This window comes from Miniopterus natalensis, chromosome 1 (assembly GCF_054644295.1).
Source record: "Miniopterus natalensis isolate mMinNat1 chromosome 1, mMinNat1.hap1, whole genome shotgun sequence".
NCBI classification, from domain to species: Eukaryota; Metazoa; Chordata; class Mammalia; order Chiroptera; family Miniopteridae; genus Miniopterus; species Miniopterus natalensis.
This window is the reverse complement of record NC_142081.1, coordinates 115,222,242-115,247,529: the sequence shown is the minus strand read 5'-3', so window position 1 is coordinate 115,247,529 and position 25,288 is coordinate 115,222,242. Positions and strand designations below refer to the sequence as shown.

At 40.2% G+C, this 25,288-nt stretch overlaps 1 protein-coding gene across 1 annotated transcript in view; it reads right to left on the bottom strand.

Annotated features, from left to right (window-relative positions):
• Positions 1-15,835, bottom strand: part of DCLRE1C (DNA cross-link repair 1C) — a 41,160-nt gene extending 25,325 nt beyond the window's left edge. Inside the window, exons 1-8 of the mRNA XM_016210053.2 lie at positions 15,727-15,835; positions 12,032-12,083; positions 9,625-9,709; positions 6,105-6,164; positions 4,059-4,114; positions 3,412-3,513; positions 2,945-3,017; positions 2,199-2,339 (exon numbers count right to left, since the gene is read on the bottom strand). Coding sequence (XP_016065539.2) covers positions 2,199-2,339; positions 2,945-3,017; positions 3,412-3,513; positions 4,059-4,114; positions 6,105-6,164; positions 9,625-9,709; positions 12,032-12,083; positions 15,727-15,835 — 678 coding nt within the window. The remainder of the gene's footprint in view (positions 1-2,198; positions 2,340-2,944; positions 3,018-3,411; positions 3,514-4,058; positions 4,115-6,104; positions 6,165-9,624; positions 9,710-12,031; positions 12,084-15,726) is intronic.
• Positions 15,836-25,288: the final 9,453 nt, after the last annotated feature.

Genomic DNA, 25,288 nt, shown 5'->3' with positions numbered 1-25,288 from the left:
TAGTATTTCATTAGGATGTCAACAAAGGACAAAGACAAAAGGACTTTCACGAAAATGAAAAAGCCTGAAAAAGCTGCCATAGATCATCACTGAGCTCCCTTAGTCAAAAACCTCACTATTCCTTTTTAAATTCCTGATCTGAAATTGTTTCTGTTCCCTAAAAGGGATTCAGAGAGGACTCCCTGCAGGGTGACTGTGGTTACCAAGAAGGGCTGGCTCTCCACCATCCTGAGCCCCTTGTCCGCCTGCCCTGTGGTTTCTTCCTGCAAGGCCCACAGAGCGGGAGCTTCCAGTTTGCTCAATTTCACACACCACTAAAATTTACAAAACAAATTTGGGACTGTTAAGTAGTTAATACCTTTATCCTGCTAAGAGAGGACATGAGGGGGAAAAAATAGTGGACAGTATTGTAGATAACTATGTGTGTGTGTGCCCATACACAACCTATTATCACTGTGATTCTAATTTAAAAGGCCACTTTGCCCAGCTGGGCGTGGCTCAGCAGTTGAGCATCAACCTAGGATCCAGGTGATCGGGGTTCGATTCCCGGTCAGGGCACATACCCTGGTTGTGGGCTCGATCCCCAGTCGGGGGCGTGCACGAGGCAGCGGATCAATGACTCTCTCATTGTTGATGTTTCTATCTCTCTCCCTCTCCCTTCCTCTCTCTGAAATCAATAAAGATATATTAAAAATAATAAAATAAAAGGCCATTTTAACCGGGTAGGGGGGGTTGGCAGGAAGAGATTAACCAAAGAACTTATATGCATATACACATAGCCCATGGACACAGACAATAGTGCAGTGAAGGGGGGGGCAGGAGCCAGGTGGAGGGGAGCAAAGAAGGGAAAATGGGGGACATCTGTAATACTCTCAACAATTAAAATAAATTTTTTAAAAACTAGATTTCTCACTTGATGATTACAACAAGAATTATTTTTGTCTGCAGCATCTTATTTCAATTCAGACATAAATATTTCCGACAGTTTTTTTTAAATCAGACATGCCTAAGATTGAAGTATACACAGCCCTCCGTGGATGCAAAATATTAACTTCATGACCTCACTGAAAGGCTCAGCTCATTGTAAAAAAAAAGAAAACAGTGATGAAAAAAAGGCCCTTTTAATAATAAAAATCTCAGAATGAATGCAAATTCTTCCTAAAATGGAGAACTGGCAACTTTATACCAATATATTTGAACAGGAGGATTGGATTTAAGGAAGGAAGAAATTAAGGAAAGGACTTAGGAAGTAAAGACTTATGAAGGCAGAAAGAGAGGGAAGAATTTTTAAATTTCAAATGTAAAAAAACTAGATCTTTTTATTTTACTAAATTACATTGTATATAAGTGTAAAGTTCTTTGCACAAATTAGCTGGGGGATCCATATTAAAAGATACAAAACGAGGTAGAACTTAAATGTCCAAGTAGGTCAGCACTTCATTTTGTTCAGCATCAATACCAAAGATCCATCTTGTCTTAGAGGGGACAAGAGCAGAAGCCACAGGCTCCACGTAGGCACAGCAGCCACTCACACACACACTAGGCTCTGCTGCCCAGGCTCCTGAAAGCCCAGCACTGGACCATCTGGAAGGGACAGGAAAGCTCTCTCTGAGCCTGATCAGACAGGATCCTGAGAGACTGAGTGTTCTAGGACAGGTTTTTCAGACATTTTTGACCATGACCCACAGTAAGAAATATGTTTTCCACAGCAACTATGTCTGAGTCCCTCCGTAAACTTTGGCAAAAATCCTGCCAGGGGGAATGTCTGAGTGCAATGTTGGAGCTGTTTTCCACAGCAGCTGTGTCTGAGTTCCTCTGTAAACTTTCACAAAACAATAATTACTCTGACTGCAAGCAATACACTCGAATATTCTCTAGTTCAAATTTATTTTCAATGCTGGTCACAATTACTAAATTTATTTCATGACCCATAGGTTCTGAAAAAATACTTTCTCTATGGAACATTTCACCAAAGTGCTCTTCTCAGTCATTTGGGCCACTGTCAAGTCCTCCCATGAGGACATGAATAAACAAAGATGACAGGTTACTTCAGAGGGGCTGCCAACCAGTGCCACACACATTTTAATAGGTTGCTTCCATCTTTATGGTTTTCAGTTTTGGTGGGGTTGGGAGGGAAAGGAAAGGTGAAGTGGAGAGAATGAAAGGGAACAGCAGAAAAGAAAGAGCCACCACCATACCTGGAGTCCAAATTCTTCACCAAGGTTGGTAAACAGATACTCATACCCGTAAGCTGCTTTGCAGTTCAGCCACACAACATGGTACGGACTCCGAGTGATCCAGCTCCGAACAAGCTCCAATATTCCACTCAGACACTCCTCCTGGCAGGATTTTAAAAAGGCATGTAACAATTTTAAGAAAATCACTTACCCAGTGAAATAAGCCAGTCAGAGAAAGAGAAGTACCATATGATTTCACTTCTATGTGGAATTTAATGAACAAAATAAACAAACTGGAGACAGACTCATGGATACAGAGAACAGACTGACAGCTGTCAGAGGGGAGAGGGCTGGGGACTGGGGGCTGGGTGAGAAGGGTGAAAGGATTAAGCTAAGAAAAAAAGAAAGACTCTCATGGAAACAAAAACAGTATGGTGATTGCCAGAGGGAAGGGGGTGTGCGGGGAGGTAGAAGAGGGTAAAAGGGAATTAAATGGTGATAGAAGGAGACTTTACTTGGGGTGGTAAACACACAATATAATATACAGATGATGTATTGTAGAACTGTACACCTGGAACCTGTATAATTTTATTAACCAATGTCACCCCAATAAATTCAACAAAAATATCACTTACCCTTTCCATTCCCAACATTCACAAATATTAATGCCAATGTGAACAATTATGGCTTGATGTGTTATCCCACAAACTTTCTACTAGAAATATGCCACACCCAGGTTCTCATCCCATTTCTCCAGAGAGACTTACCCGACTAGGGATCTGATAAAATTTTGGATCACAGAAAGTAGTATCTAAGTACACACTTTGGATGTCTTTCACTCTGGAGAAAAAAACAACTGGTGTTAATCTAATGTGAAATAAAATATGTAGAACATTTAAACTCTCAGTAATTTTACAGGATATTCCATTCCATTTGGAGTTTTTTTGTTAAAACAACTTTATTTAGAAATGATGTCCATATAATAAAATACACAGATTTTGCATATATGGTTCATATGGTTCAGTGAATTTTGACAAATTCACATAACTATTGCCCCAATCAACACATAGAATGTTACCAGCCCCTGTTTCAAGAAGAAAAAATAGCTTTACTATTACAAATATTACAATCAATTTTGATTTCTAAGAGAAGCAAAGGCTTGTCTTTGGGGCGAATGGGACAATGAAACTAAATGCTGCAGTCTTATATTCAAGAGTTACATAAAGCCCAGTACCTGTCCCCACAGTGCAGAAGCTCCATTCTGGCAGCTTCTCCTTTGGCCAATCTGAAGTCTCCTGTGTACAAGACAGTTCCATTTTCACCTTGAAATAAAAACCTGTAAAGAAAATATATGTCAGTGACTTTTCGGTCTCATACAAAACCCTAATAAAGCAAATATATACTACTAATTCCATAGCAAATGTTTCCTGCCAAAGACAGCCACTATGACACAGTGTTAATGGAATTTCAATAACTCTAAACCACAACAGGCACTCAGCTTCCACCTCTTCTGTGGGATAGAAAAAAATGGCACATGGAGATACCACTAAGTTTGCGGTAGATGTCCCCCGAAATACGTCAGCATTCTCAACTATATACTGGGATCATTCCTGCTCATGGAGAGAAAAATCCAAGTGATAGGAAAATGCAAAGGCAGTGGAGAAATAGCTATTGAAGACTTCCATGGTAAGAAAACCATATTTCAAACTTGATCTTCGCCTCAGCCCCCCAAGTTCAATTTGGAAACAACGATTAAAGAAAGCGCCATAAAATACTCAAATCTCCCTATACATATTATTTTCTAGACACTAACAATGAATTTCTACAAATATTATACATATCTACATATAATAAAATGGCAAAATAGATGAACTCCCTTACATAACTGATCCTGGGCAATGACCAGCTGGTAAGAGAGTCACAACAATCTCTTCCTTCTAAAAAGAAAATAAAGAAATAATAATAATAAGTTAGTAGGACCCAGCTAAATAAAGCCTTCCATAATAGAACACATTCAAGTACTTCTAAAGAATGTGACTTTTCTCCTCTTTTCCTCTCCAAACCCTGAAAACAAGTGGAATCCTTGCCCAAACAGTTAATTGTTGAGTTACAATATGGCACAGCAATCCCATGCTTGCGTATATACACAAGAGAAATGAACACTTAGGTCCACACAGAAACCTGTACATGAATGTTCATAGCAGCATGACTCATACTAGCCAAAGGGAAGAAACAGACCACAGGTCCATTGAATGAATGAACAAACAAAATGTGGTGTATCCATACAATGGAATATTATTTGGCCATAAAATAAAAGTGAAATATTGATATATACTACAACATGGATAAGCCTTGAAAGCATTAGGTAAAGTGAAAGAAGTCGGTCGCAAATGACCACATTTGTATGGTTCCATTTATATGAAATTTCCATAATAGGCAAATCCATAGAGACTTCAAGTAGAATAGTGGTTGCCAGGGGGTGAGGGGAGGGAGGAATAGGGAGTACATGCTAATGGGTACAGTTTCATTTTGGGTGATGAAAGTGTTCTAAAATTGATCCTGGTGATGGATATACAATTCTGTAAATATACTAAAAGCCACTGAAATGTACACCTTCAGTGGGGTGAATTTTATGGTACTTGTGAATACGATCTCAATAAAGCTGTTATTTAAAAAAACAAAAACAAAACCTTGATGTAGCCTGGTCCCAAGTCACCATAGTGCACACTGTCCTGTTGGGGCTGAGCCTGATCATCAATACTGCCTCTCGGCCCTCAGGACGGGGAGGGGGAGGATGGTGGGCAGAGCTCTGGCTCCTCCCATAAGTCTAACATCTTCATTCCAAAGGACCCTTTAAAACAGGGTCTCCGTCTGGTCAGAGATGGAGACACAACACACAAAAGCCACAGAGCACAAGAAGAAACATAAAGGACCAGAGTGGGACAGCAAGACTGCTCAACAAGAGCTGCCTGCCGTCTGGGGCCCGATTCTGAGAAGGACTTTCACCAACACATGTCACAAGGCAGTGAGGCAATGAGTATAAGTCTCCAGAATGTGTTCGCAGAGTTCACGATGGCACTGAGAAAGGTTCAGGCCACCCTTTTTAACGCCCCCTAAAGTGGTTGTGTGGTCCTCCCTCAGGACAATAATTTGATGAGGAGTACTTCAAATGCCTGATCTTCTCCAAAGAGGAAATGTGGAAGGTCAGCCCCTGTCTGATCACAGACTCACAACAAAGGACATACCTCAAGAGCTCACCAGGTCAACAAAGCAGGTTATAATTGGACTGTGGAACAAATATTCACTAGATTTGCCAAAAAATAGGAAAATACCTCCTAGCTCTAGATATAATTTGAGGTAAAAACAACAATTAAAAGGTAGGTCCACAGTCCTATTCACTATTAAAGCAATACACTCATAACACAAAAGCACCTGCTTCTAAATTTAAGGACAAAAAAGAAATTGGATCCACTTGAGCAGGGTCTGTTTCTTGAATCAGAAAATGATTTGGGGGGGAGAAAAAGAGAAAAAGAAAAAAAAAAGAAAAAGAAACGAAAATGACATGATTCAGAAAAAAAATCACAATATACATAAATTTGCTGTAAAAATATTAAGCACCATTTCATATCCTGAACATTATAATAAGCTTATTAAATGTGACAATGGTATCACGTAGTAATATCAACAACTACCATTCCCATTATTAGCATATAATACGAAAAAGAGGAGCCGTTCTGACAGAAGTCATGCTCAATCCTTTAGAGGTAGAAAATAAATGATATACATGGTGTTTTTCCATAAAACTCACTCAATTACTATAATTTTTATTTATGGTTAAATGAGCATTCAAAATCAAGGAGAAAGGTAAATAATCATTTTAGCACTAAATATTAATTTTCAAAAACATGATATTTAATATTTAGTTACCTCGCCTGATGCTTCATCAACTAAAGATATCTGGGTAGGAGTTTCAATTTCAATTGATATCTATTAAAATAAAATAAGAGGTTATGTATACATCATATTATATATTTCCACAGTTTTGCATGACTTTATATGCCTTTGCCATCTCAAACACAGAAAGGGGACTAAGAGAAGAAGTTATAGGCTCTCTGTTTCACACTTTCTCATTTCACTATAATAAATGTTTTAAACAGCTTGAAAACATGATAAAACTAAAATAATACCTTTCTTAAGGTTGATGTGGTAACATATAGTGCCTTATAAATTTGTATCTCCTTTGACAGCAATTCTATTTCTATGAATTCAATCTCTTCCTCCCTTCACCTCCCCATCCCTTTGAACCTGAGCCTTTGTAAAATGCAGAATCAAGTGCTCTATGTGTTTAGGTTTTGTGCTGGATCTGTCCGTGACATGTTGGCCTAATTCACAGATTCGAGCTGCTGCAGAGTGCTCCAAGGTGTACTTGCACATTTTACTAGGACAGCAGCTGACACAGAGAGGCATTCAATAAGTAGATGATGAATGAATGAACACAATTTTTCATCTTTTTATGTCCACATATGAAATGTCCCCCCCCCCATTACCTATTTTGCCAGCAGGGTCGAGCAGTTTATCTTCTTATTATCTCCTACAACAATTAATCTAGTATAGGGATTATTTGTTCTCTAACATCTGGCAAAATGCACCTATAAAACCATCTGGGCCTGGGGCTTTATTGAAGAAGCGATCTTTAAAAGTTGTTTTAGTTTCTTGGATGGTTACTTATTTATTCAAGTTTCCCACTTTTCTTGCTTCAATTTGGTATTCTCTTACTTTTCCAGATATTTATCCATTTTGTCTAAATTATTAAGTACACTACCATAACAACTGTCAAAAAATGCATTGCTGTTATTAATATTTTCCTTTTATCATTCTGTATTTTTATATGTATCTTTTTAAAACCAATATTGGCAGATATTTATCTCTAGTTCTGTGAAGACCAGCTTTTAGTTTTGTTCATCTTCCATTTTCTGTGGTAGCTGTTAGTCTTTATACCACTATCTTGTCCTTTCATCTTCATTATTTCCTTCTTTCACATATCCTTAGATTTGCTTGTTGTTCCTTCTCCTTATTGAGTTGAAGACACTCCATTTAATTCTAGTCTTTCTTTTCTAAGAAGTGTATTCAATGCTATCAATTTCCGTTCAAGAACTAATTTAGCAATTCCACACTTTTGGACATGTCATGCTTTCATTGTCCATCAATTCTAAATAGTATAAGTTTGGTTTTGGTTTTTTTACAATTTCCTCTTTAACCTAAGAGTTGTTTATCATATACATTTAGTCCCCATATGCATACAATGGGATGACTTTAGCTCTCCTTTTATTTCTGATATTCAACATACTGAATTATGGTCAGAGAACAGATCACTGGGATTTCTTAAAACTTATTTTGTGACACAGTACCTAGACAATTTTTGTAAAAGATCTTGTTTTCTCTGTTGGGTTTAAAGCTCTGTATTTCTATTAGTTCACATTTATCAATTATGTCATTCAAATCTTCTGTATTTTCACTTATTGCCTGCCTCCTTCACCTTCTGGTTTCTGAGAGTGGTATGGGAAGTACTCCAGCTATAACTGTTGAGTTCCTATTTCTCCCTTCAACTGTGAGGTGGCCTTGTATTACATTAACTCAGCTGGGCTGGAACTGTCCTAGAAGTCTGTTTCATGTATACTTTCAGTTTAGGGTGGAGATTTGGAAGGCAGAAGTGAACCAAAGCCATTTTTTAATGCTCTGAAGGGCACCAGAAATTGTAAAAGTTTATGTGTGTTGTTGATGTGCTGGCTCAACGCACAGACACGCTGGCAGCAGCTCCATCCTCTGCTGGCTAGCTATCCTCCTTCAGTCTCTCAGACTCCTGGGCCAGGTGAGTGGCACTCAGTGGCACATGGAGTGGCAGCATTACTGGTGTTGGGAGTACGGAAAGACAGACACAGCTTCCAGTTTGTCTTGTGGATTCTAGCCTGTCTCTGCTCTTCTCCACCTCTTTCTCAGCTTTCCTTCTTGATGCAGTCCAGGCTGACCCAGGCCTACGAGCAAGGCCAAGGTTATAGCCTTGTTGTTATGTCCCTTTGTAGAGGGAGGATGGACCCCCACACCAGCTGATAGGTTGGAGGTGGAGACAGAAGATGCCACACATGCACCAAAAGGGCATGAAAACACTGCAGTACTTGCATCGGGGGACTTTCTGGGAAGAGGGGGGCAGTACTAGGCTGGAAGTGGTTCATGTGGCCTGAGAGAGAGAGTAGGAGCAAATGGCCCTGGTTCTTACTGTGGTTGGGGGTGGGCCTGAGCATGCGTGGTTTGAATTTCAAGTGGGCGCCAAGGGAGGGGTAGGTTTTTGTAACAGCTCACCCAAATGTGGGGCACAAGGGAACAGAGGAAATGGGAGCTGAAAGCTGTCAGCAGTCAAACAACAAACAGACTATGAGGCTTGTTCAGACTTCTCTGCCAGCTCCCACAATTACTTAGGGTTTAACACACATAATGAGCCCTAATTCTATTCACTTATTATAGTTCTCTTTCTCTGATCAAGCATAGGTGATCCATTTTTACTTTATCCGGCTCGAGGTTACCTTGTCAATTGCATATATGTTCATATCTTGATCCATTTTTTCCTTTTAACAGTAAATAACATCCTCTTTAAAACTCAGGTTTGTTGTGTGTTTTTTTATCTTCAGTTCTACTTTGTATGATATAAAAATTGTCACTCTGGTATTTTTAGCTTCTAATTGTTTAGTATAACTTTTCCCTTTTTTCCCCCCATTTCAACCTGCAATTTATCCTTTTGTTTTAACTATATCTCTTGTACACTAAGGCTAGTGGATTTTTCTTATTCTTCTAACTAAACTGAGAATTTGTCTTTTGATCAATTAATTGAATTAAATCCTTTGGTATTTATAGTAATTACTGTTAGAACTTTTCCTGGCATCTTCAAATTTTCTAAGTACCATACTTCTGTTTTTTCCCCCTTTACTGTATCTCCTGCCATTAATTAGATCCATTTTTTTCTGCCAGATTCAAAATTACTCATTCTATTTTTATTCTTATTGTTAGCCCTTTCTTATTATAACCCGTAAGTTTTATTTATTTTTCCTAATCTATCTCATGGTCCAAATAAAGGATTTATCAATTATGTTAACAACCATATTACACTTTAGAGTATTAAAATGCAACTCTGCAAGAGATTCAATGAGATAAAACAAAACTAAGAACCAAGATCAGACTGTTTGAGGTACAAGAAAAGCAAATCAAAAATAAAATACTGCCCTCTTTTAAACTGCTGAATTACAAAGACTAAGTACCAATATTGTAATAAATGCAGATGAACATAGTGTGTAAGGAATGGGGCTTTGAAGGATTCCAATGTCTTGTTCAATCTACCTCAAAAAATATTTCCCAGTCGAAAAAGAATTAGCATCATTTAAAAAAAACAAAAACTTACAATTCTTTTCTCCCAAAACCTGTACTTCGGGCTAGTTAACAACAACTCTTTAGTAACAGGTGAACAGTATAAGTAAACCTTCAAGCTGAAAGAGAAAGGAAAAAAAAAGCTATGTCAGTATGATCCAAAATGAGCCATCTTGGTGACTAGGAAATACATTTCATCATATATCAGTTCATCTCTAATAATTCAGAACCTGAGCTGGCCCAAGAAGTGTTAATGTAGTTCCCAACATGCCAAGACCCCAGTGACTATTACAGTCCCTTCGAGAGTGTAAAGGGACAGGGAAGAAGCAGATGGAAAAAACACTGTGTCCTCTGACCTCCTCAAAAGGTTGGCCCTCACCAATTTTATGTTAAAGATGCATTTTTGTATCCAAGTATGTCTGGAAAGATACCACCAAATGCTAAGCTACCTCTGGGGAATGGATCGGGGCCAGGGTATGGGCGGGGGGGGGGGGGGGGGGGGGACGTGGAAAGAAGACTTCTGTGTTTTGCTTTTTTGTTTGTTTTGTTTTTAGTGAGTGAGATCAATTTCGTGATAAATTTAAAAAATTCAACAATAAAACTTAGAGGTTAGGAATATAGTCTGTGGCAGACTGTATTTTCTAAAGATGGCCACACTAATATACACTCCATCCATACACAGTCTTCTTACAAAATGGACATGGAAATTCCTCCATTGACAGGAGGTCTCTATATTAATCTCTCCCCTGATCTGGAGAGAACTTTGTGACTGTCTTAATCAACACAACATGATGGAAGTAATATTACAGGACTTTTAAGGATAGATCTCTGGGCAACATGGCTGGCTGCTAGCTCTCTCCTGGGACATACATTTTTTTTTTCAAGTTTCCATTTAAGAAGTCTAGCTATCCCACCCCTGGCCAGTGTGGCTCAGTTGGTTGGAGCATCCTCCCATACATCAAAAGGTGTAGAGTTGGATTCCTGGTCAGGGCACATACCTAGGTTGAGGGTTTGATCCCCAGTAGGGGTGCATACGAGAGGCAACCAATGGATGTTTCTCTCTCACATCGATGTTTGTTTGTTTTCCTCTCTCTCCTTTCCCTTCTCTCTAAAAACTGATGAACATGTCTTTGGGTGAGGAATAAAAAAAAAAAAAAGAAGTCCAGCTATCCTGAAACCACCATGCTGAAGAGATTTTTTTAGACATAGGCATGCCCAAGGAGCCCCAGGTGTTTGAGTTTTCTCAGCCCAGATGTCAGACATGGAAAGAATGAGCCTTCAGGTAAGGTCAGCCCCCATATGATGCCCCAGTCAGGCAGAAACCAGCCATCCCCACTATGCCCCATCAGAATTCCTAAACCATAGACACAGAGAGAATACATTATTCGATGGTTTAAGTCACTACGTTTTAGGGTAATTTGTTACGCAGCAATAGGTAACTAATACACAGGCTCTAAAATCAGACAGACCTGGTTGAAATCCTGGTCCTGCCACCTACTGGCTGTGTGACCTTGGGCAACTAATTTAACCTCTCTGGTTCCTCAGTTTCCTCATCTGTAAAATAGAAATAATATCTATAATAATGATGATAATAATATCTAAATAATAGGAATATCTATTCAGAAGGTTATCAAAAGGCTCTAATGAGGATGTCAGCTCCAAGAAGAGGTTTTCATCTGGTTGCTCACTGTTATATCCTCAACATTCAGCACAGTGCCTGACTCATCACCGACACTCAAAGAAACTGCTGAACTAATAAACATGTAGTGCATTGCATATATATAATTACTCAATAAATACAATGGTCATTATCAAGAACACAGACTATTGATATCCATTAGCAGATAGCACTTAGCCTCACATCCACTGGTTGGTTCAAAAGTCAAAAACTCAAAAGGGTCCTTTCCAAATATGTATCTTGGGAATTGGGAATTTAGATTTAGGTAATGGCTGCAGGAAAAGAATACAAAGTTCAGCTTAAAAAAAAAAAAAATCCAACAATATTGCATGGTTCTCTATAGTGGAACAACCACTTACACACACACACGCAGACACACACAAACACACATTCTCTCTTATAGAAATGAAAACAAACAGACTGCTGCTGCACCAAATAGCATGGATAAATCATACAAAGATGTTAAGTGAAAGAGAAAAGTCTATTCAGTATGATTCTATTTACATGAAGTTAAAAAGCCAAAGCTAAACCATGATGACAAAAGTCAGAACAGAGGTGACCTCAGGGAGAGGGGGGCTGACTGGGAGTAGGAACAGGGATACTGGTTCTGTTCTATTTATTGATTTGGGTGGAAGCTTCACTTGTAAAAGTTTATCAAACTGTACCCTTATGATGTATGTATTCTTCTGTATAGATGTTATAGCTCAATTAAAATGGTTATTTAAAGACAGACACATACACAAATAAGTAGCAAAAAAATTACCTGCACTCCAACCTTCTTTTCAAAGCTGGGGCTCTTAATCCTTTCATGTGATCTAAAAACAAAAGAATAAAAAAATCATAAACACATTACTTTTCAAAGGCTTACTCAGCCCAACGAAACTCAGTCATCTGCTCTTTTTACTTCCTTTTAAGAGAAAATACAAGGCAGGTTCACTTTTAGAAGATAATTGATTTATATGGGCTATTGGCTCTTTCTTCTGAAGGTGAAGAATCCATCTGAAAATACAACAGGAACCATTAAAAGTTGACCATCTCCTCCTCTGAGCCATCAGAAACCATTTAAAGGAGAATGGTCCCCTGAAACTTACGGCAGAGTATAATCACTCTGAGTAGCCACAGAAGAATGAGTGACCAGGGGCCTCATTCAGAACTGCTTCCAGCAATTTCCTTTACCCCCGTCTATCATTTCAATCCAACCACCCTTCAGTCCTGCTCTCTGTGACCCATCAATTTGCCACTTAAGTTAGTCCATACTGAAATTCCAGCTTGCTTCCACGGAATCCTCTAGGAAATTCTTCAGTCTTAGGCCAGAATAAGAAGAGTTTTGTTATTTTTACAACCTACTGTGACTGCTGCGTTGAAAAGTGGGCTATTTCTATCCACACAGGCTTGTTTCACAGACTTCCAAATTAAGACACAGAAAGGTGATATTGAAACACAGGTAACATTTAAACCAAATAGCACATTAAATATAGAGTGCATTCTAATACATTCTGAACCTTGAGCATGCAAAGGCATAGAAAACAATGACCAAACACTTCTAAATTGTTTAGTTAAATCAAACCAATTCTAATTATTCTATTTACTAACTACACAAGTGCCTCAGTTTATATGTGGTGATCCTTGACTCCAGTGAACAACAAGGCAGTCACCACACCTCATGTGGCAGGCCTTCACTGGACAGGTGCCTCCACAGGACAGTCCACTTGCCCCCTTGGAAGGTGAATCTTCTCAGATCACTCATGGCCCAGGCTCTTAGGGCCTATGGGTGCACCAAAGAACAGAAATCTCAGTAACTGGGGTTTCCAGAGTTTGTGTCATGGCAATAAGGAGGCAGACCCAGCACTCTGCTCTGAAACTAAGTCAGCTGGCAACACAGAACTGTTTTACCAAGACCCCCAACCCATCTCTCCAGGTCCCTTCCTTACTAGGGGACAACACAGCCTGAGTGAGTTTGTTTTGTGCTGCTAGAAGTGCACCCAGAGACTCCTTTTCAGGGCCTTTTTCTTCTTCCTTGACCAGAATAAATCATTATAAATTGTCCCCTTAAGGGGTCCTCCCCAATATAGGGCGACTCAGGCCATGGGTCCCCTCTCATCCTCCAGGCCTCACTGATGATTAGTAAAGCCTGACGGAACTCCAAGCACAGCACTGGGTTCCAGATGGTCCATAAGCTAGCATCAAATGGGTCCATGGCCTGCCCCAAATTGTACCAATGTGTGATATTAACATGTTTAAGTGTATTTTTTCCTAACAAAAGGGTCCATAGATATTATTAGATATTATGTATTAGTCTACTAGGGCTGTCATAAGAGAATACCATAGAATGGGAGCTTAAACAACAGAAATTTATTTCTCACAGTTCTAGAGGCTGAAGTCTAAGGTTGGATTCTGGTAAGACCTTTCTGGCTAATATGACTTCTCCTAGGTGTGTGTGTGAAGAGAGATATCTCTTCCTCTTCTTACAAATCCTATCAAATTAGGACCCCACCCGTAAGACCTCATTTTACCTTATTACTTCCTAAATACCCTATCTCCAAAGACAGTCACCTTGGGGTTAGGGCTTCAACATATGAACTTGGGGGGACACGATTCAGTCCATATGAACAGTCAAAAAAGTCTGTTTCTAAAAAAGGTTAAAAATCACCAGCAGGCAACATAGGAAACCACCAAAAGCAGAAACTGAGTGCTAGCCCTTGATGAGTTTACACACAGTTGAGTAAACAGACCCACATGTAATCTGAGAACAGGAAATGTTATTATAAACTTCTCGAAAAGCAATTTCTTGCCTTAATTTATAAACTAATGATGATTTCAGATTCCTTTAGATTAATTCTTTCTACAAATTCATTACTCCTAAACATGAAGGCAAGCCCCTTGCCATACACATTCAGAAATCCCAGTGAAACTTAACACAAAAGGTAAAAACAGGGGCATCCTCATCCAACAGCAGGTTCTCAATGAAAAACAATACCCCAAAAGAGTAATTCTCAAGAATAAGCAGAAAGACCCTCAAAGAGGCTCCCAGTGCTATTTAGCAAATGGAGAGAGGAGTTTCAGATTTTCCTCATTATAAAGAGATCAATGAGTTTTGAGCAAGAAGAGTATTTCCCCAAAGCAATTAACATCAACAATTTACACCAGGTGAAAGTGATTGATTCCACACACAAGACAACAGTTGGTCTTCACACCAACCCCAACCCCTGAGGAAAGGCAATCCTTGACATCTGTAATTTACTTTAAAATTACGCTGTGTGATATGCATGTCCATGTTTGTTATACAGTGGTACTTCAGTTTTCTAACGTCTCTGTTGTGGAACATTTCGGTTTTCAAACCCCGTAAACCCGGAAATACATGCTTCGGTTTTCAAACACGCCTTGGAAGTCCAACATGCCATATGGCTTCTGCTGAGTGCAAGATCCTGAAGCCTAGCTGTCGGCTGTTGATCCCTTGGTTTTCCAGCGTTTCAGAGCTCGACCAGTCTTCCAGAACAGAGTATATTCGAAAACAGAGGTACCACTGTACTCTAATTCACTCTTCAAGAGTAGTTGAGACTATCCTATTCAAGCTACTCTGGAAGCCCACACTCTAGGAGCAGCTGCTAGAGTGCTTCAGTTTCTCTTCACCTCTCATCAATGCCAAAGGCTGTGCTAATTAGCATAGTGAATGTCAAAACTGTTTTCATTGGTGAAGTTGGTGACTCATTAATCAGCATAATAGATAGTAAAAACGGACAATGGCTGTGAAGGTAGTGGTATGCCACCTCTGGCTAAAATGTTTTAGAGACCCTCCAGCCTGTCTGGAACATGTAGCCTGGATGCCACATCATTAGGGGTGAAGCTTCAGGCTCCATCCCTACCGGCCTCCAGCTGTGAAATCTTACGGTTCTGGTTGCCTGACCTGGCCATTTATAAGGTGAACCATATCCTGCCTGGAACCTAAAATGAACCTTTTCTATTGGGTGTGAACAAAATATCTAAAGGGGAGGGGGGCTCGCTGTTGACGAGTTTACCGACAGGATGCTTGATTTCAGAGCGTGAGTGTGCCTGCTTGTTAATAAATGTTTGGGGAGTATGGCAGAATTCCATCACATTCTCCTTTATAACACAGTAGCGAGAAAGTGGGAGAAAAATGAAGTAACCCTCGCCTACCTCTGACTCTTCGCCGCTAAGAGCGCTTCTGGAACATAAGGGTTATGCCCGATCGAACTGCCCAGGTGCAGTGAGCAGCCGGCAGTTGCACAGATAAGAAAACAAAGCCTCAGAGGCTGAAGAGCCAGACCGGGACATGGTGCTGTTGCTAGTCTCTCTCCTGGCCTCCCAAAGCCCGCACTCCTCGCTCCAGGACCCGACCCCCGCCTTCCCTCCCCTCAGGCTCCCGGGCCACTCCCCGCGGGGCCGGAACCCGCGCTGCCCCGGTCCCCAGGGAGTGGGCGGCACGCTGCGCTCACTCACCCTTGTGGCAGTGGGACAAGAAGTAGGCGCGGGCCCTTAGATTCTCCCGGTCGAAGCGGTCTATGGAGATGGTTGGATACTCGGCCATCTGTCCCTGGAAGGAACTCATAGCGCCAGCCAACCCGGGCGAACGAGCTCCCCAACCAAGCCAGCCAGGGGCGCCCGGGAAGGTCCCGACCGTGCCGCCACTTCCGGGAAGCTGCTTCCGCCTCACCATTGGCCGGCAGGACTCAACTGCATCCAATCATAGGAGCCCTGGGGCTGGGGGGCGGTGCCTAGGAGCTTTTCCGCAGCCGGCGACCCGAGGATTTACACGTCAGAGCCGCGCTGCGTGAAGTGAGGTCGCGGCGGAGCGGAGCGCTGGGGCTGCAGCGCTGGGTCTAGGGTGCAGCAAGGAGAGTGGCTCCTGGTGGAAGCCTTGACACAGCACGAAATTGTTTTGCTGAAGAGTTGTCGGTGCCTATGCAGAACAGTAGCGCGAAGGGAAAGGACAACCGTAGCAGGCGGCAACCCCCCCCCCCCCCCAAGGATGCAAAGGGGATGCAGAGCTTCCTGTGAAATCAGACTGCGCTCCTCTTGCTGCTCGCGCACTGACAGCCTGAAGACCCAGCTCCCTTTCCCTTCTTCTCTTCCCAGCGTCTACCTTAGGGGATAACCATGAGAATGATATGAGAAAAAATTGTATCCAACTCATGGTAGATTCCATAACTATTAGTTCCCCCTTCCATTTATAACTCCAAACTGAGTAAATAAATACATGATCTCTGATGATTATGACTCATATGCTTGTTCTTAGGGCAAATAAGTAAAGATCCCAAGGATAGATTAGCTGCTAGCCTCCCTCCACCGCCCTTTTGAGCTGTATTTTTTGCAAGTTGTACAAAAGAAAAAATAAGTGGTGGGGTGATGGAGGAATGGTTTGGAAATTTTTAAGCACCAGAGCAACTTTATGAAAAGATTTGTTAAAGTATTAAGATTTACAAAATAGCCACGATGGCATTTATTGTGCCCTTCCTAGCAAGTCTCAGACACCACAATCTTTTTTTAAGTTTCTTTATCTTTATTGTTGAAAATATACATATGTCTCCTTTTTACTCCCATTTATCCCCTCCACCCCGCATCCACACCACCCCCAGACCAATGTGTGTGTCCATGGGTTATGCCTACAAACATATAAATTCTTTGATTAATCTCTCCCCGCTAACTCCTCCATTCCCACCTTCCCTCTGAGATCCCTCAGTCTGTACCATGCTTCTATGTTTCTGGATCCATTTTGTGCGTCAGTTTATTTTGTTTATTACATTCTACATATAAGTGAGATCATGTGGTACTTGTCTTTCTCTGGCTGACTTATTTCACTTAGCGTAGTACTTTCTAGTTCCCTTCATGCTGTTCCAAGGGATAAAAGATCTGTCTTTTTTACAGCTGCATAGTATTCCACGGTGTAAATGTCCAGAGCTTTTTTTCCCTAAACATCTACTGATGGGCACTTGGGCTGTTTCCAAATCTTAGCTATTGTAAATTTGCTCGGCTATGAACATAGGGGTGCATAAGTTTTTGTTATTGGTGTTTTGGGTTTCTTAGGATATATTCCTAGAAGTGGGATCACTGGGTCAAATGGCAGGTCAATTTTTAATTTTTTGAGGAACCTCCATACTGTTTTCCATGGTGGCTACACCAGTCTGCATTCCCACCAGCAGTGTACTAGGGTTCCCTTTTCCCCACACCCTCCCCAGCACTTGTCCTTCATTGATTTGTTGATGATAGCCATTCTGACAGGTGTGAGGTGATACCTCACTGTGGTTTTAATTTGCATCTCTCTGATGATTAGTGACGTTGAGCATTTTTTCATATGTCTCTTGGCCATCTGTACGTGGTCTTTGCAGAAGTGTCTATTCAGGTCCTTTGCCCATTTTATAATTGGATTATTTGTCTTCCTTTTGTTAAGTTGTATGAGTTCCCTACATATTTTTTATATTAACCCTTTATCAGATGTGTCATTGGCAACTATGTTCTTCCTTTTTGTTCTGTTGATGGTTTCTTTTGCTGTGCAGAAGCTTTTTATTTTGATGTAATCCCATTTGTTTATTTTCTCCTTTGTTTCTCTTGCCCTAGAAGATGTATTGGCAAACATATTGCTATAAGAGATGTCTGAGATTTTGCTGCCTATGTTTTCTTCTAGAATTTTTATGGTTTCATATCTTACATTTAAGTCTTTTATCCATTTTGAGTTTACTTTTGTGTATGGTGTAATTTGATGGTCTAGTTTGTTTTTTGTTTTTGGGGGGTTTTTTGCATGTACATATTTAATTTTCACAACACCATTTGTTGAAGAGACTGTCTTTACTCCATTGTATGTTCTTGCCTATTTTGTCAAATATTAATGGACCATAACGGTGAGGGTCAATTTCTGGGTTCTCTGTTCTGTTCCACTGATCTATATATCTGCTCTTGTGCCAGTACCAGTCTGTGTTGGTTACAGTGGCTTGTAGTATAACTTGATATCTGGTATTGTGAAGCCTTCAACTTTGTTCTTTCTCAAGATTGACATGGCTATTTGGGGTCTTTTTGGGTTCCATATGAATTTTCAAAGTGTTTGTTCTAGATCTGTGAAATATGCTGTTGGTATCTTAATAGGGATTGCATTGAATTTATAGATTGCTTTGGGTAGTGTGAACATTGAAATGATGTTAATTCTTCCAATCCATGAACATGGTATATTTTCCATTTGTTTTTGTCTCCCTCTATTTCTTTTTTCAATGTCGTATAGTTTTCCGAGTACAGTCTTTCACATCTTTGGTTAAGTTTATTCCTAGGTATCTTACTTTTTAGTTGCAATGGTAAATGGGATTATTTTTTTAGTTTCTCTTTCTGAGAGTTCATTATTGTTATATAAAAATGCCACCAATTTCTGGATGTTAATTTTGTATCCTGCTACCTTGCTGAATTCATTTATTAAACCTAGTAGTTTTTTCATGGAGTCTTTAGGATTTTCTATGTACAATATCATATCATCTGCAAATAATGACAGTTTTGTTTCCTTCTTTCCAATTTGGATGCCTTTTATGTTTTCTTCTTGTTCAAGCACTGTGGCTAGGACTTCCAGTACTATGTTGAATAAGAGTGGTGAAAGTGGACACTCCTGTCTTGTGCCTGTTCATAGAGGAAATGCTTTTAGTTTTTGTCCATTGAGTATAATGTAGGCTGTAGGTTTGTCATATATGGCCTTTATTATGTTGAGGTATGTTCCCTCTATTCCCACTTTGCTGAGAATTTTTATCAAAAATGGGTGTTGGATTTTATCGAATGCTTTTTCTGTGTCTATTGATATGATCATGTGATTTTTGTCTTTCAATTTGTTTATGTGATATATCATGTTTATTGATTTGTGAATATTGTACCAGCCTTGCATCACTGGAATAAATCCCACTTGGTCATGATCTTTTTAATATATTGCTAGATCCAATTTGCTAATATTTTGTTGAGGATTTTGGCATCTATGTTCATCAGGAATATTGGCATGTAATTCCCTTTCTTTGTAATGTCTTTATCTGGTTTTGGAATTAGGCTAATGCTGGCCTTGTAAAAAGAACTTGGAAGCATTCCTTCCACTTGGATTTTTTAAAATATTGTTAGGAGGGTAGGTGTTAATTCTTCTTTGAATGTTTGGTAAAACTCCCCAGTGAAGCCATCCAGGCCAGGGCTTCTGTGTGCTGGGAGCCCTTTGATTACTGCTTCAACTTCATCAGCAGTTATCGGCCTATTCAGGTTCTCTGACTCTTCCTAATTGAGTTTTGGAAGTTTGTATTTTTCTAGGAACTTGTCCATTTCATCCAGGTTGTATAGCTTCTGTTGGGTCAGTTGTTATTTCACCTCTTTTGTTTCTCATTTTGTTTATTTGGGCCCTCTCTCTCTCTGTTTCTTGATGAGCCTGGCTAAAGTTTCATTCATCTTGTTTATCTTTTCAAAGAACCAACTCTTGGTTTCATTGATCTTTTGTATTGCTTTTTAGTCTCTATGTCATTTATTTCTGCTCTGATCTTTATTATTTCCTTCCTTCTACTTACTTTGGATTTTCTTGTTGTTCTCTTTCTAAGTTTTTAAGTTGTAGTGTTAGAGAGTCTATTAAAAGTTTTTCTTGTTTTTGGAGGTAGGCTTCTAGTGCTATGAACTTCCCTCTCAGGACTGCTTTCATTGTGTCCCATAGATTTGAAGTTGTGCATTCATTTTCATTTGTTTTCAGGAAGTTTTTTATTTCTTTCTTGATCTCCTTGGTAACCCACTCATTGTTTAAAAACATTCTATTTAGCCTCCACGTGTTTGAATGGTTTTTAGTGTTTTTATTGTGGTTGATTTCTAATTTCATGCCATTGTTGTCTGAGAAGATGCTTGATATTATTTCAATCTTCTTGAATTTGCAGAGACTCGTTTTATGTCCTAACATGTGGTCTATCTTTGAGAATGTCTCATGTGCACTTGAGAAGAATGTATATTCTGCAGCTTTGGGATTGAATGTTCTGTAAATGCCAGTTCAATCCATCTGATCTAGTGTGTCATTTAGGTTCACTGTTTCCTTGTTGATTTTTTGTCTGGAAGAACTATCCAGTGAAGTCAGTGGGGTGGTAAAGTCCCCAAGTATGACTGTATTGCTGTCAACCTCTCCCTTAAAGTCCTCTAGAAGTTTTTTTATAAATTTAGGTGCTCCTATATTGGGTGCATATATGTTTATTAGGGTTATATCCTCTTGTTGGATTGATCCCTTTAGTATTATGTAATGACCTTTTTTCTCTCTAGTTCTGCTCTTCATTTTGAAGTCTGTTTTGTCCAATATGAGTATTGCTCCCCCAACTTTTTTTCATTACCATTTGTATGGAAATTTTTTTCCCATCCCTTCATTCTCACCCTGTGTGAGTCTTTTGTTCTGAGGTGGGTCTCTTGTAGACAGCATATATTTGAGTCATGTTTCCTTATCCATTCAGCCACCCTATATCTTTTTATTGGGGCATTTAACCCATTTATATTTAAGGGTATCATTGAAAGATACTTATCTACTGCCATTTTATTTCTTTATGCCTATGTTTCTCATTCTCTCTCTTTCTACTTCTAATTACAGCAGTTCCTTTAACATTTCCTGAAATGCTGGTTTGGTGGTGATAAACTTCTTTAGCCTTTTTTTAAATGGGAAGCTCTTTATTTCACCATCTACCTTGAATGATAATCTGGTTGGATAGAGTAGTCTTGGTTTCAGATCCTTGTTTTGCATTACCTTGAATACTTCATGCCATTCCCTTCTGGCCTGTAGAGTTTCTGATGAGAAGTGAACCAACAGCCTTATAGGGGCTCCTTTGTAGATAACAGATTGCTTTTGTCTAGCTTCCTTTAAGATTCTTTGTCTTGAATTCTTGGCATTTTAATTATGCTGTGTCTGGGTGTGGGCTTCTTTGGTTTGTTCTTGCTTGGGACTCTCTGTGCCTCCTGAACTTGTGTGACTTTTTCCTTGACCAGGTTAGGAAAGTTTTCTACCATTATTTCTTCAAACAGGTTCTCTAACACTTGCTTACTTTCAACCTCCTCTGGCACTCCTATAAAGTGAATATTGTTAAATTTTGTGTTGTCCCACAGCTCCCTTAGACTGTCCTCCTGTTTTTTAATTGTTTTTTCTTTTTGGTTCTCTAATTGAGTGATTTTTTTCTACCCTGTCTTCTAATTCACTGATCTTATCATCAGCTTCCTCTAATCTACTCTTTATTCCTTCCAATGTAACCTTTATTTCTGCTATGTCATTCTTAATTTCCTTCATAATTTCCATGTCTTTTTTCGTGTTGTTGAGCATCCTTACAATCAGTGTTCTGAACTCTATATCTGATAGATTGCTTATCTCCATTTCATTTAGCTCTTTTTCTGGAGACTTCTCTTGTTCTTTCATTTGGAGCTTGCTATTTTGGCTGCCTTTTTGGGGTTTGTTTCTAACTATTAGGTCGCTGTCCTAGGATTCTCAGTCTTTTCGGAAGGTCTCTGGTACAGGCCAATGTCAGACGCAGTTTGTGACCTGCTCTGAGTACACTGTTTGGAGCTATCAACAACCCTGGGCTTGAGGTCTCTTCTGCTGGGGCTGGGTGTGTTTGGACAGGACCAAAATGCACACCAAAGTCTGCTTTTCCAAGGCCTAGGCTCTGAAGCAGATCAGGCAAAGATTCAAAGCACTCTGAGGCCTGCCTCTGCCTGCAGGCTGATTAAACTGATTCTCTTAATGAGCCTCAGGCTGTAGAAACTCCAGGGGAGTGGGGGAGCAGAGAGGCAGGGAGGGGAGGGCTAGAAGTTTTTCCAGCAGGGTGGGGCAATTGTTTCCCCCCTCAGGCAAAAGCCAAAAATTGTCTTCCTGAGAAAGATGTCCTCCACAGTCTGGGGGAATGACTAGGCACAGGAATCCAGATGGGTGCCCTCTGAGCTCACTCTCCAGAGCCCGCAACCCCAGGCTCACCCCACACAGCTCCAGTCCACTCCACCCCAACTCCGCCAGAGGCCAAGGTAAGTGGCTGCACAGGAAACTCTGTGTGTTGGCTCTTTAAGAGGGTACCTGCAGCTCCAGCTGCCTCTCCCAGGCAGACAGAAACCCAGTTGCTTTTTACAGCCAGAATTTATATGGGCACCCTTCTCAGTTCTGGTTCTCTTGGCTGGGAAGCCCAGCTTGGGGTTTAGGCCCCTGAGTCCCCATTGGAAACCCCCACAGCTGAGATATCCCTCTGGACCTTCAGCTGCTGCCTGTGGAGGCCCAGGCGGCCCTCTCGTGTCCGCACTTCCTACCAGTCTCTGTGCTGTCTCCACTTTTCCTCCTTGGTTATGAGGGTGCTCTCCGGCTGGTTTTCAGTTGGTTTGCAGGATGGTAAATCCCGATTGGTCCCGGAAGAGTATCAGTGTAGCTCCCACTCAGTCCACCAACATCTTGGATCTCCCCACCACAATATTAATCATCACAAACAACTCAAACATTTTTGACGCTTTGAGAATAGCACAGTGACAAGCCTGCAGTGGTTACATAGGTAACTAAGGTTGTGCCTTCAAATAGTTATCAGTCTATTTAGAGACAACAAGTTTGCAGAACATGCTAAATTAATGTTTCCACAGAGACACAAAATAATATAGGAATAAATCCAGGAACAATTGAGTTCTAACCAGGGGAATCAGGAATCAGAATTCCACCCTTAGAGAATATCAACATGGTCCTGCAGCCATGCTACTGAGAATTCTATTCAAATACATATTCTCATGAAATGGGGGGGGGGGGGGGGGGTAAAGGAAGAGGCGGTGAAGGGGGAAAAAAAGAAGAAAAAGAATGATGGTGTTGGTAGAGAGGTATAAACACCATAATCACTAACTTGAGTATAGCACTCTTCTAGTGTACTATTGCCAACACCTTTCATTGAGTATTAAATGATTTGTCTTAAACTAAAGGAGGGCTATCACTTTGGCTAGGTTGTTTATACCTAAAAACAAATTCTGCAGTTAGCCTGGTGGCTGGAGACCCCAGTGCATTTACCTCTGATAGGATTTGGAGCTCCTGACAAGGCAGATCCAGGTAATGCTCATATTCTTATGTATATGTCCACTTGATGATGAACACAGGTTTGGCTGCCTGCCACTTTGAAAGCCATTACTCGAGAGACAGGTGCTGGTGCAAGGAAAGACGGTTTATTCAAGAGCTGGCAGCCTGAGAAAATGTTGGGCTTGAGTCCTGAAGATCATCTTAGTATCTCAGTGCAGGCAAGGGTTTTTATTAGAAGGAAAAGGGAAAGAACAATAAATCAGGGGGAGGAGAGTTGAAAGTTCTCTATGTGTGAGTCAGCACAGTCCATCCTAATGATTATCTGAAAACTGGTCAAATGGAGGCCCAGTTTTTATGGCTGAGAGTCAGCAAGTCTCCCAGAGTCAGAATGTCCTATTCCTGGAGTCAGCCTCCTTCCCTGAAGCTAGTTGCTGGAACTCTTACATAAATATGCTGCTTATCCACGGGTTACATATTAGTTAGCAATTCATCTTTTACAAAAACACTTAACAGAAACAATATTAAAAGAATAAAAGGATGGGTTCACACTGATTTATCCTCTCTCTTTCCACAATGGATACAGGATGAATGAATAAAGAGAAATTGTGAGAGAGTTGGGAATAAAGGAAAAAGGAAAGATAGTAAATAGTAAAGATGGGTAAGCATAGCCCACAGACATGTACCTAACCACTGTTGGAAGATGTGAGCCATACATTTGGCTTTTCTGGAGGAAGACACAATCATTTACTTTGGCATCTTCAAGATTCAAATAAAAGATTTGCAGAAGAAGCCCAATGTTCTGGATACTGACTCCCAAGAGGATGCTAGCAAAGAAAACTGAAATGTGGTCAACATTGGCTGCCGCTGTTTCTTCATTCCCCAGGTGGGAATCTCTCCCTTTCAGCAACCCCAAAGCCCTTCGAACTTCAAGAGCTTCAAAGTCCTTGATTTATTCTGTCTCAGCAGGACTGAAGAGGAGACACCACAGACTGGGTGGCTTAAACAACAGAAACTTATTTTCTTGCAGTTCTGGGGGCTGGAAATCAGAGATCAATATATCGACAAGTTTGGTTTATCTCTCCTTGGCTTCAGATAGCCAGCTTCTTGCTGTGTCCTCATAGGATCTTTTCTCTGGGTGCTCAGATCCCTGGTATCTCTTCCTCTGATAAGGACATCAGTCTTATTGGATTACGGCCCTACCCTTATGACATTATTTAACCTTAATAAATTACCTCTTTAAAGGCTCTGTATCCAAACATGGTCATATTGAGGGTGAAGGCTTCAACATGTGGATTATAAGGGGACACCATTTAGTCCATAACTATGTCTGTGTCCAAATTTCCCTGTATTATAAGGACACTAGCCATTATAATTAGGACTGGGGCCCACCCTATTCCAGTATAACTCATCTTAACTAGTTACATCTGCAACAACCCTACTTCCAAGTAAAGTCATATTCTGAAGTACTGAGGATTGGGGAGGGGAAGAACAATTTAACCCATAACAATGTAAAATAATGTACACAATATGTATTTTAATAAGTTTTTAAAATAAAAACAAGGTACTATATTTACCACTAAGGGTTAACAATTTTAAAATTCAAGATGTACTAAATTATATGATTTAAGGGCAGAGAGTTTATCTTCAGCTTTGTGATTTTTTTCCTCCCCTATATTCTGATTTCTGTTTTGGAAGAAGTTGAGAGGATATTTGGCTTAGAACTAGCAGAGAAATGTATGGATTCATTCAAGTTAACATTTCAAAATAGGTAGCTCAGGTCTAAGAGTCTAGTCACTGGATTTTGGAGGCCCACTAAATTTGTGTGATCTTGGCTAAGTTAAACTCCTTACAACTCAGTTTTCTCATCTGTAAAATGGAGAACAGATTGAAGGCTGTCAGTGGGGTGTGGGAGAAATGGGTGAAGGTGGTCAAAATGTACTAACTTCCACTTACAAAATGAAGAATTTTTGGAGATGTAATGCACAGCCTGGTGACTATGGTTGATAATACTGAATTACA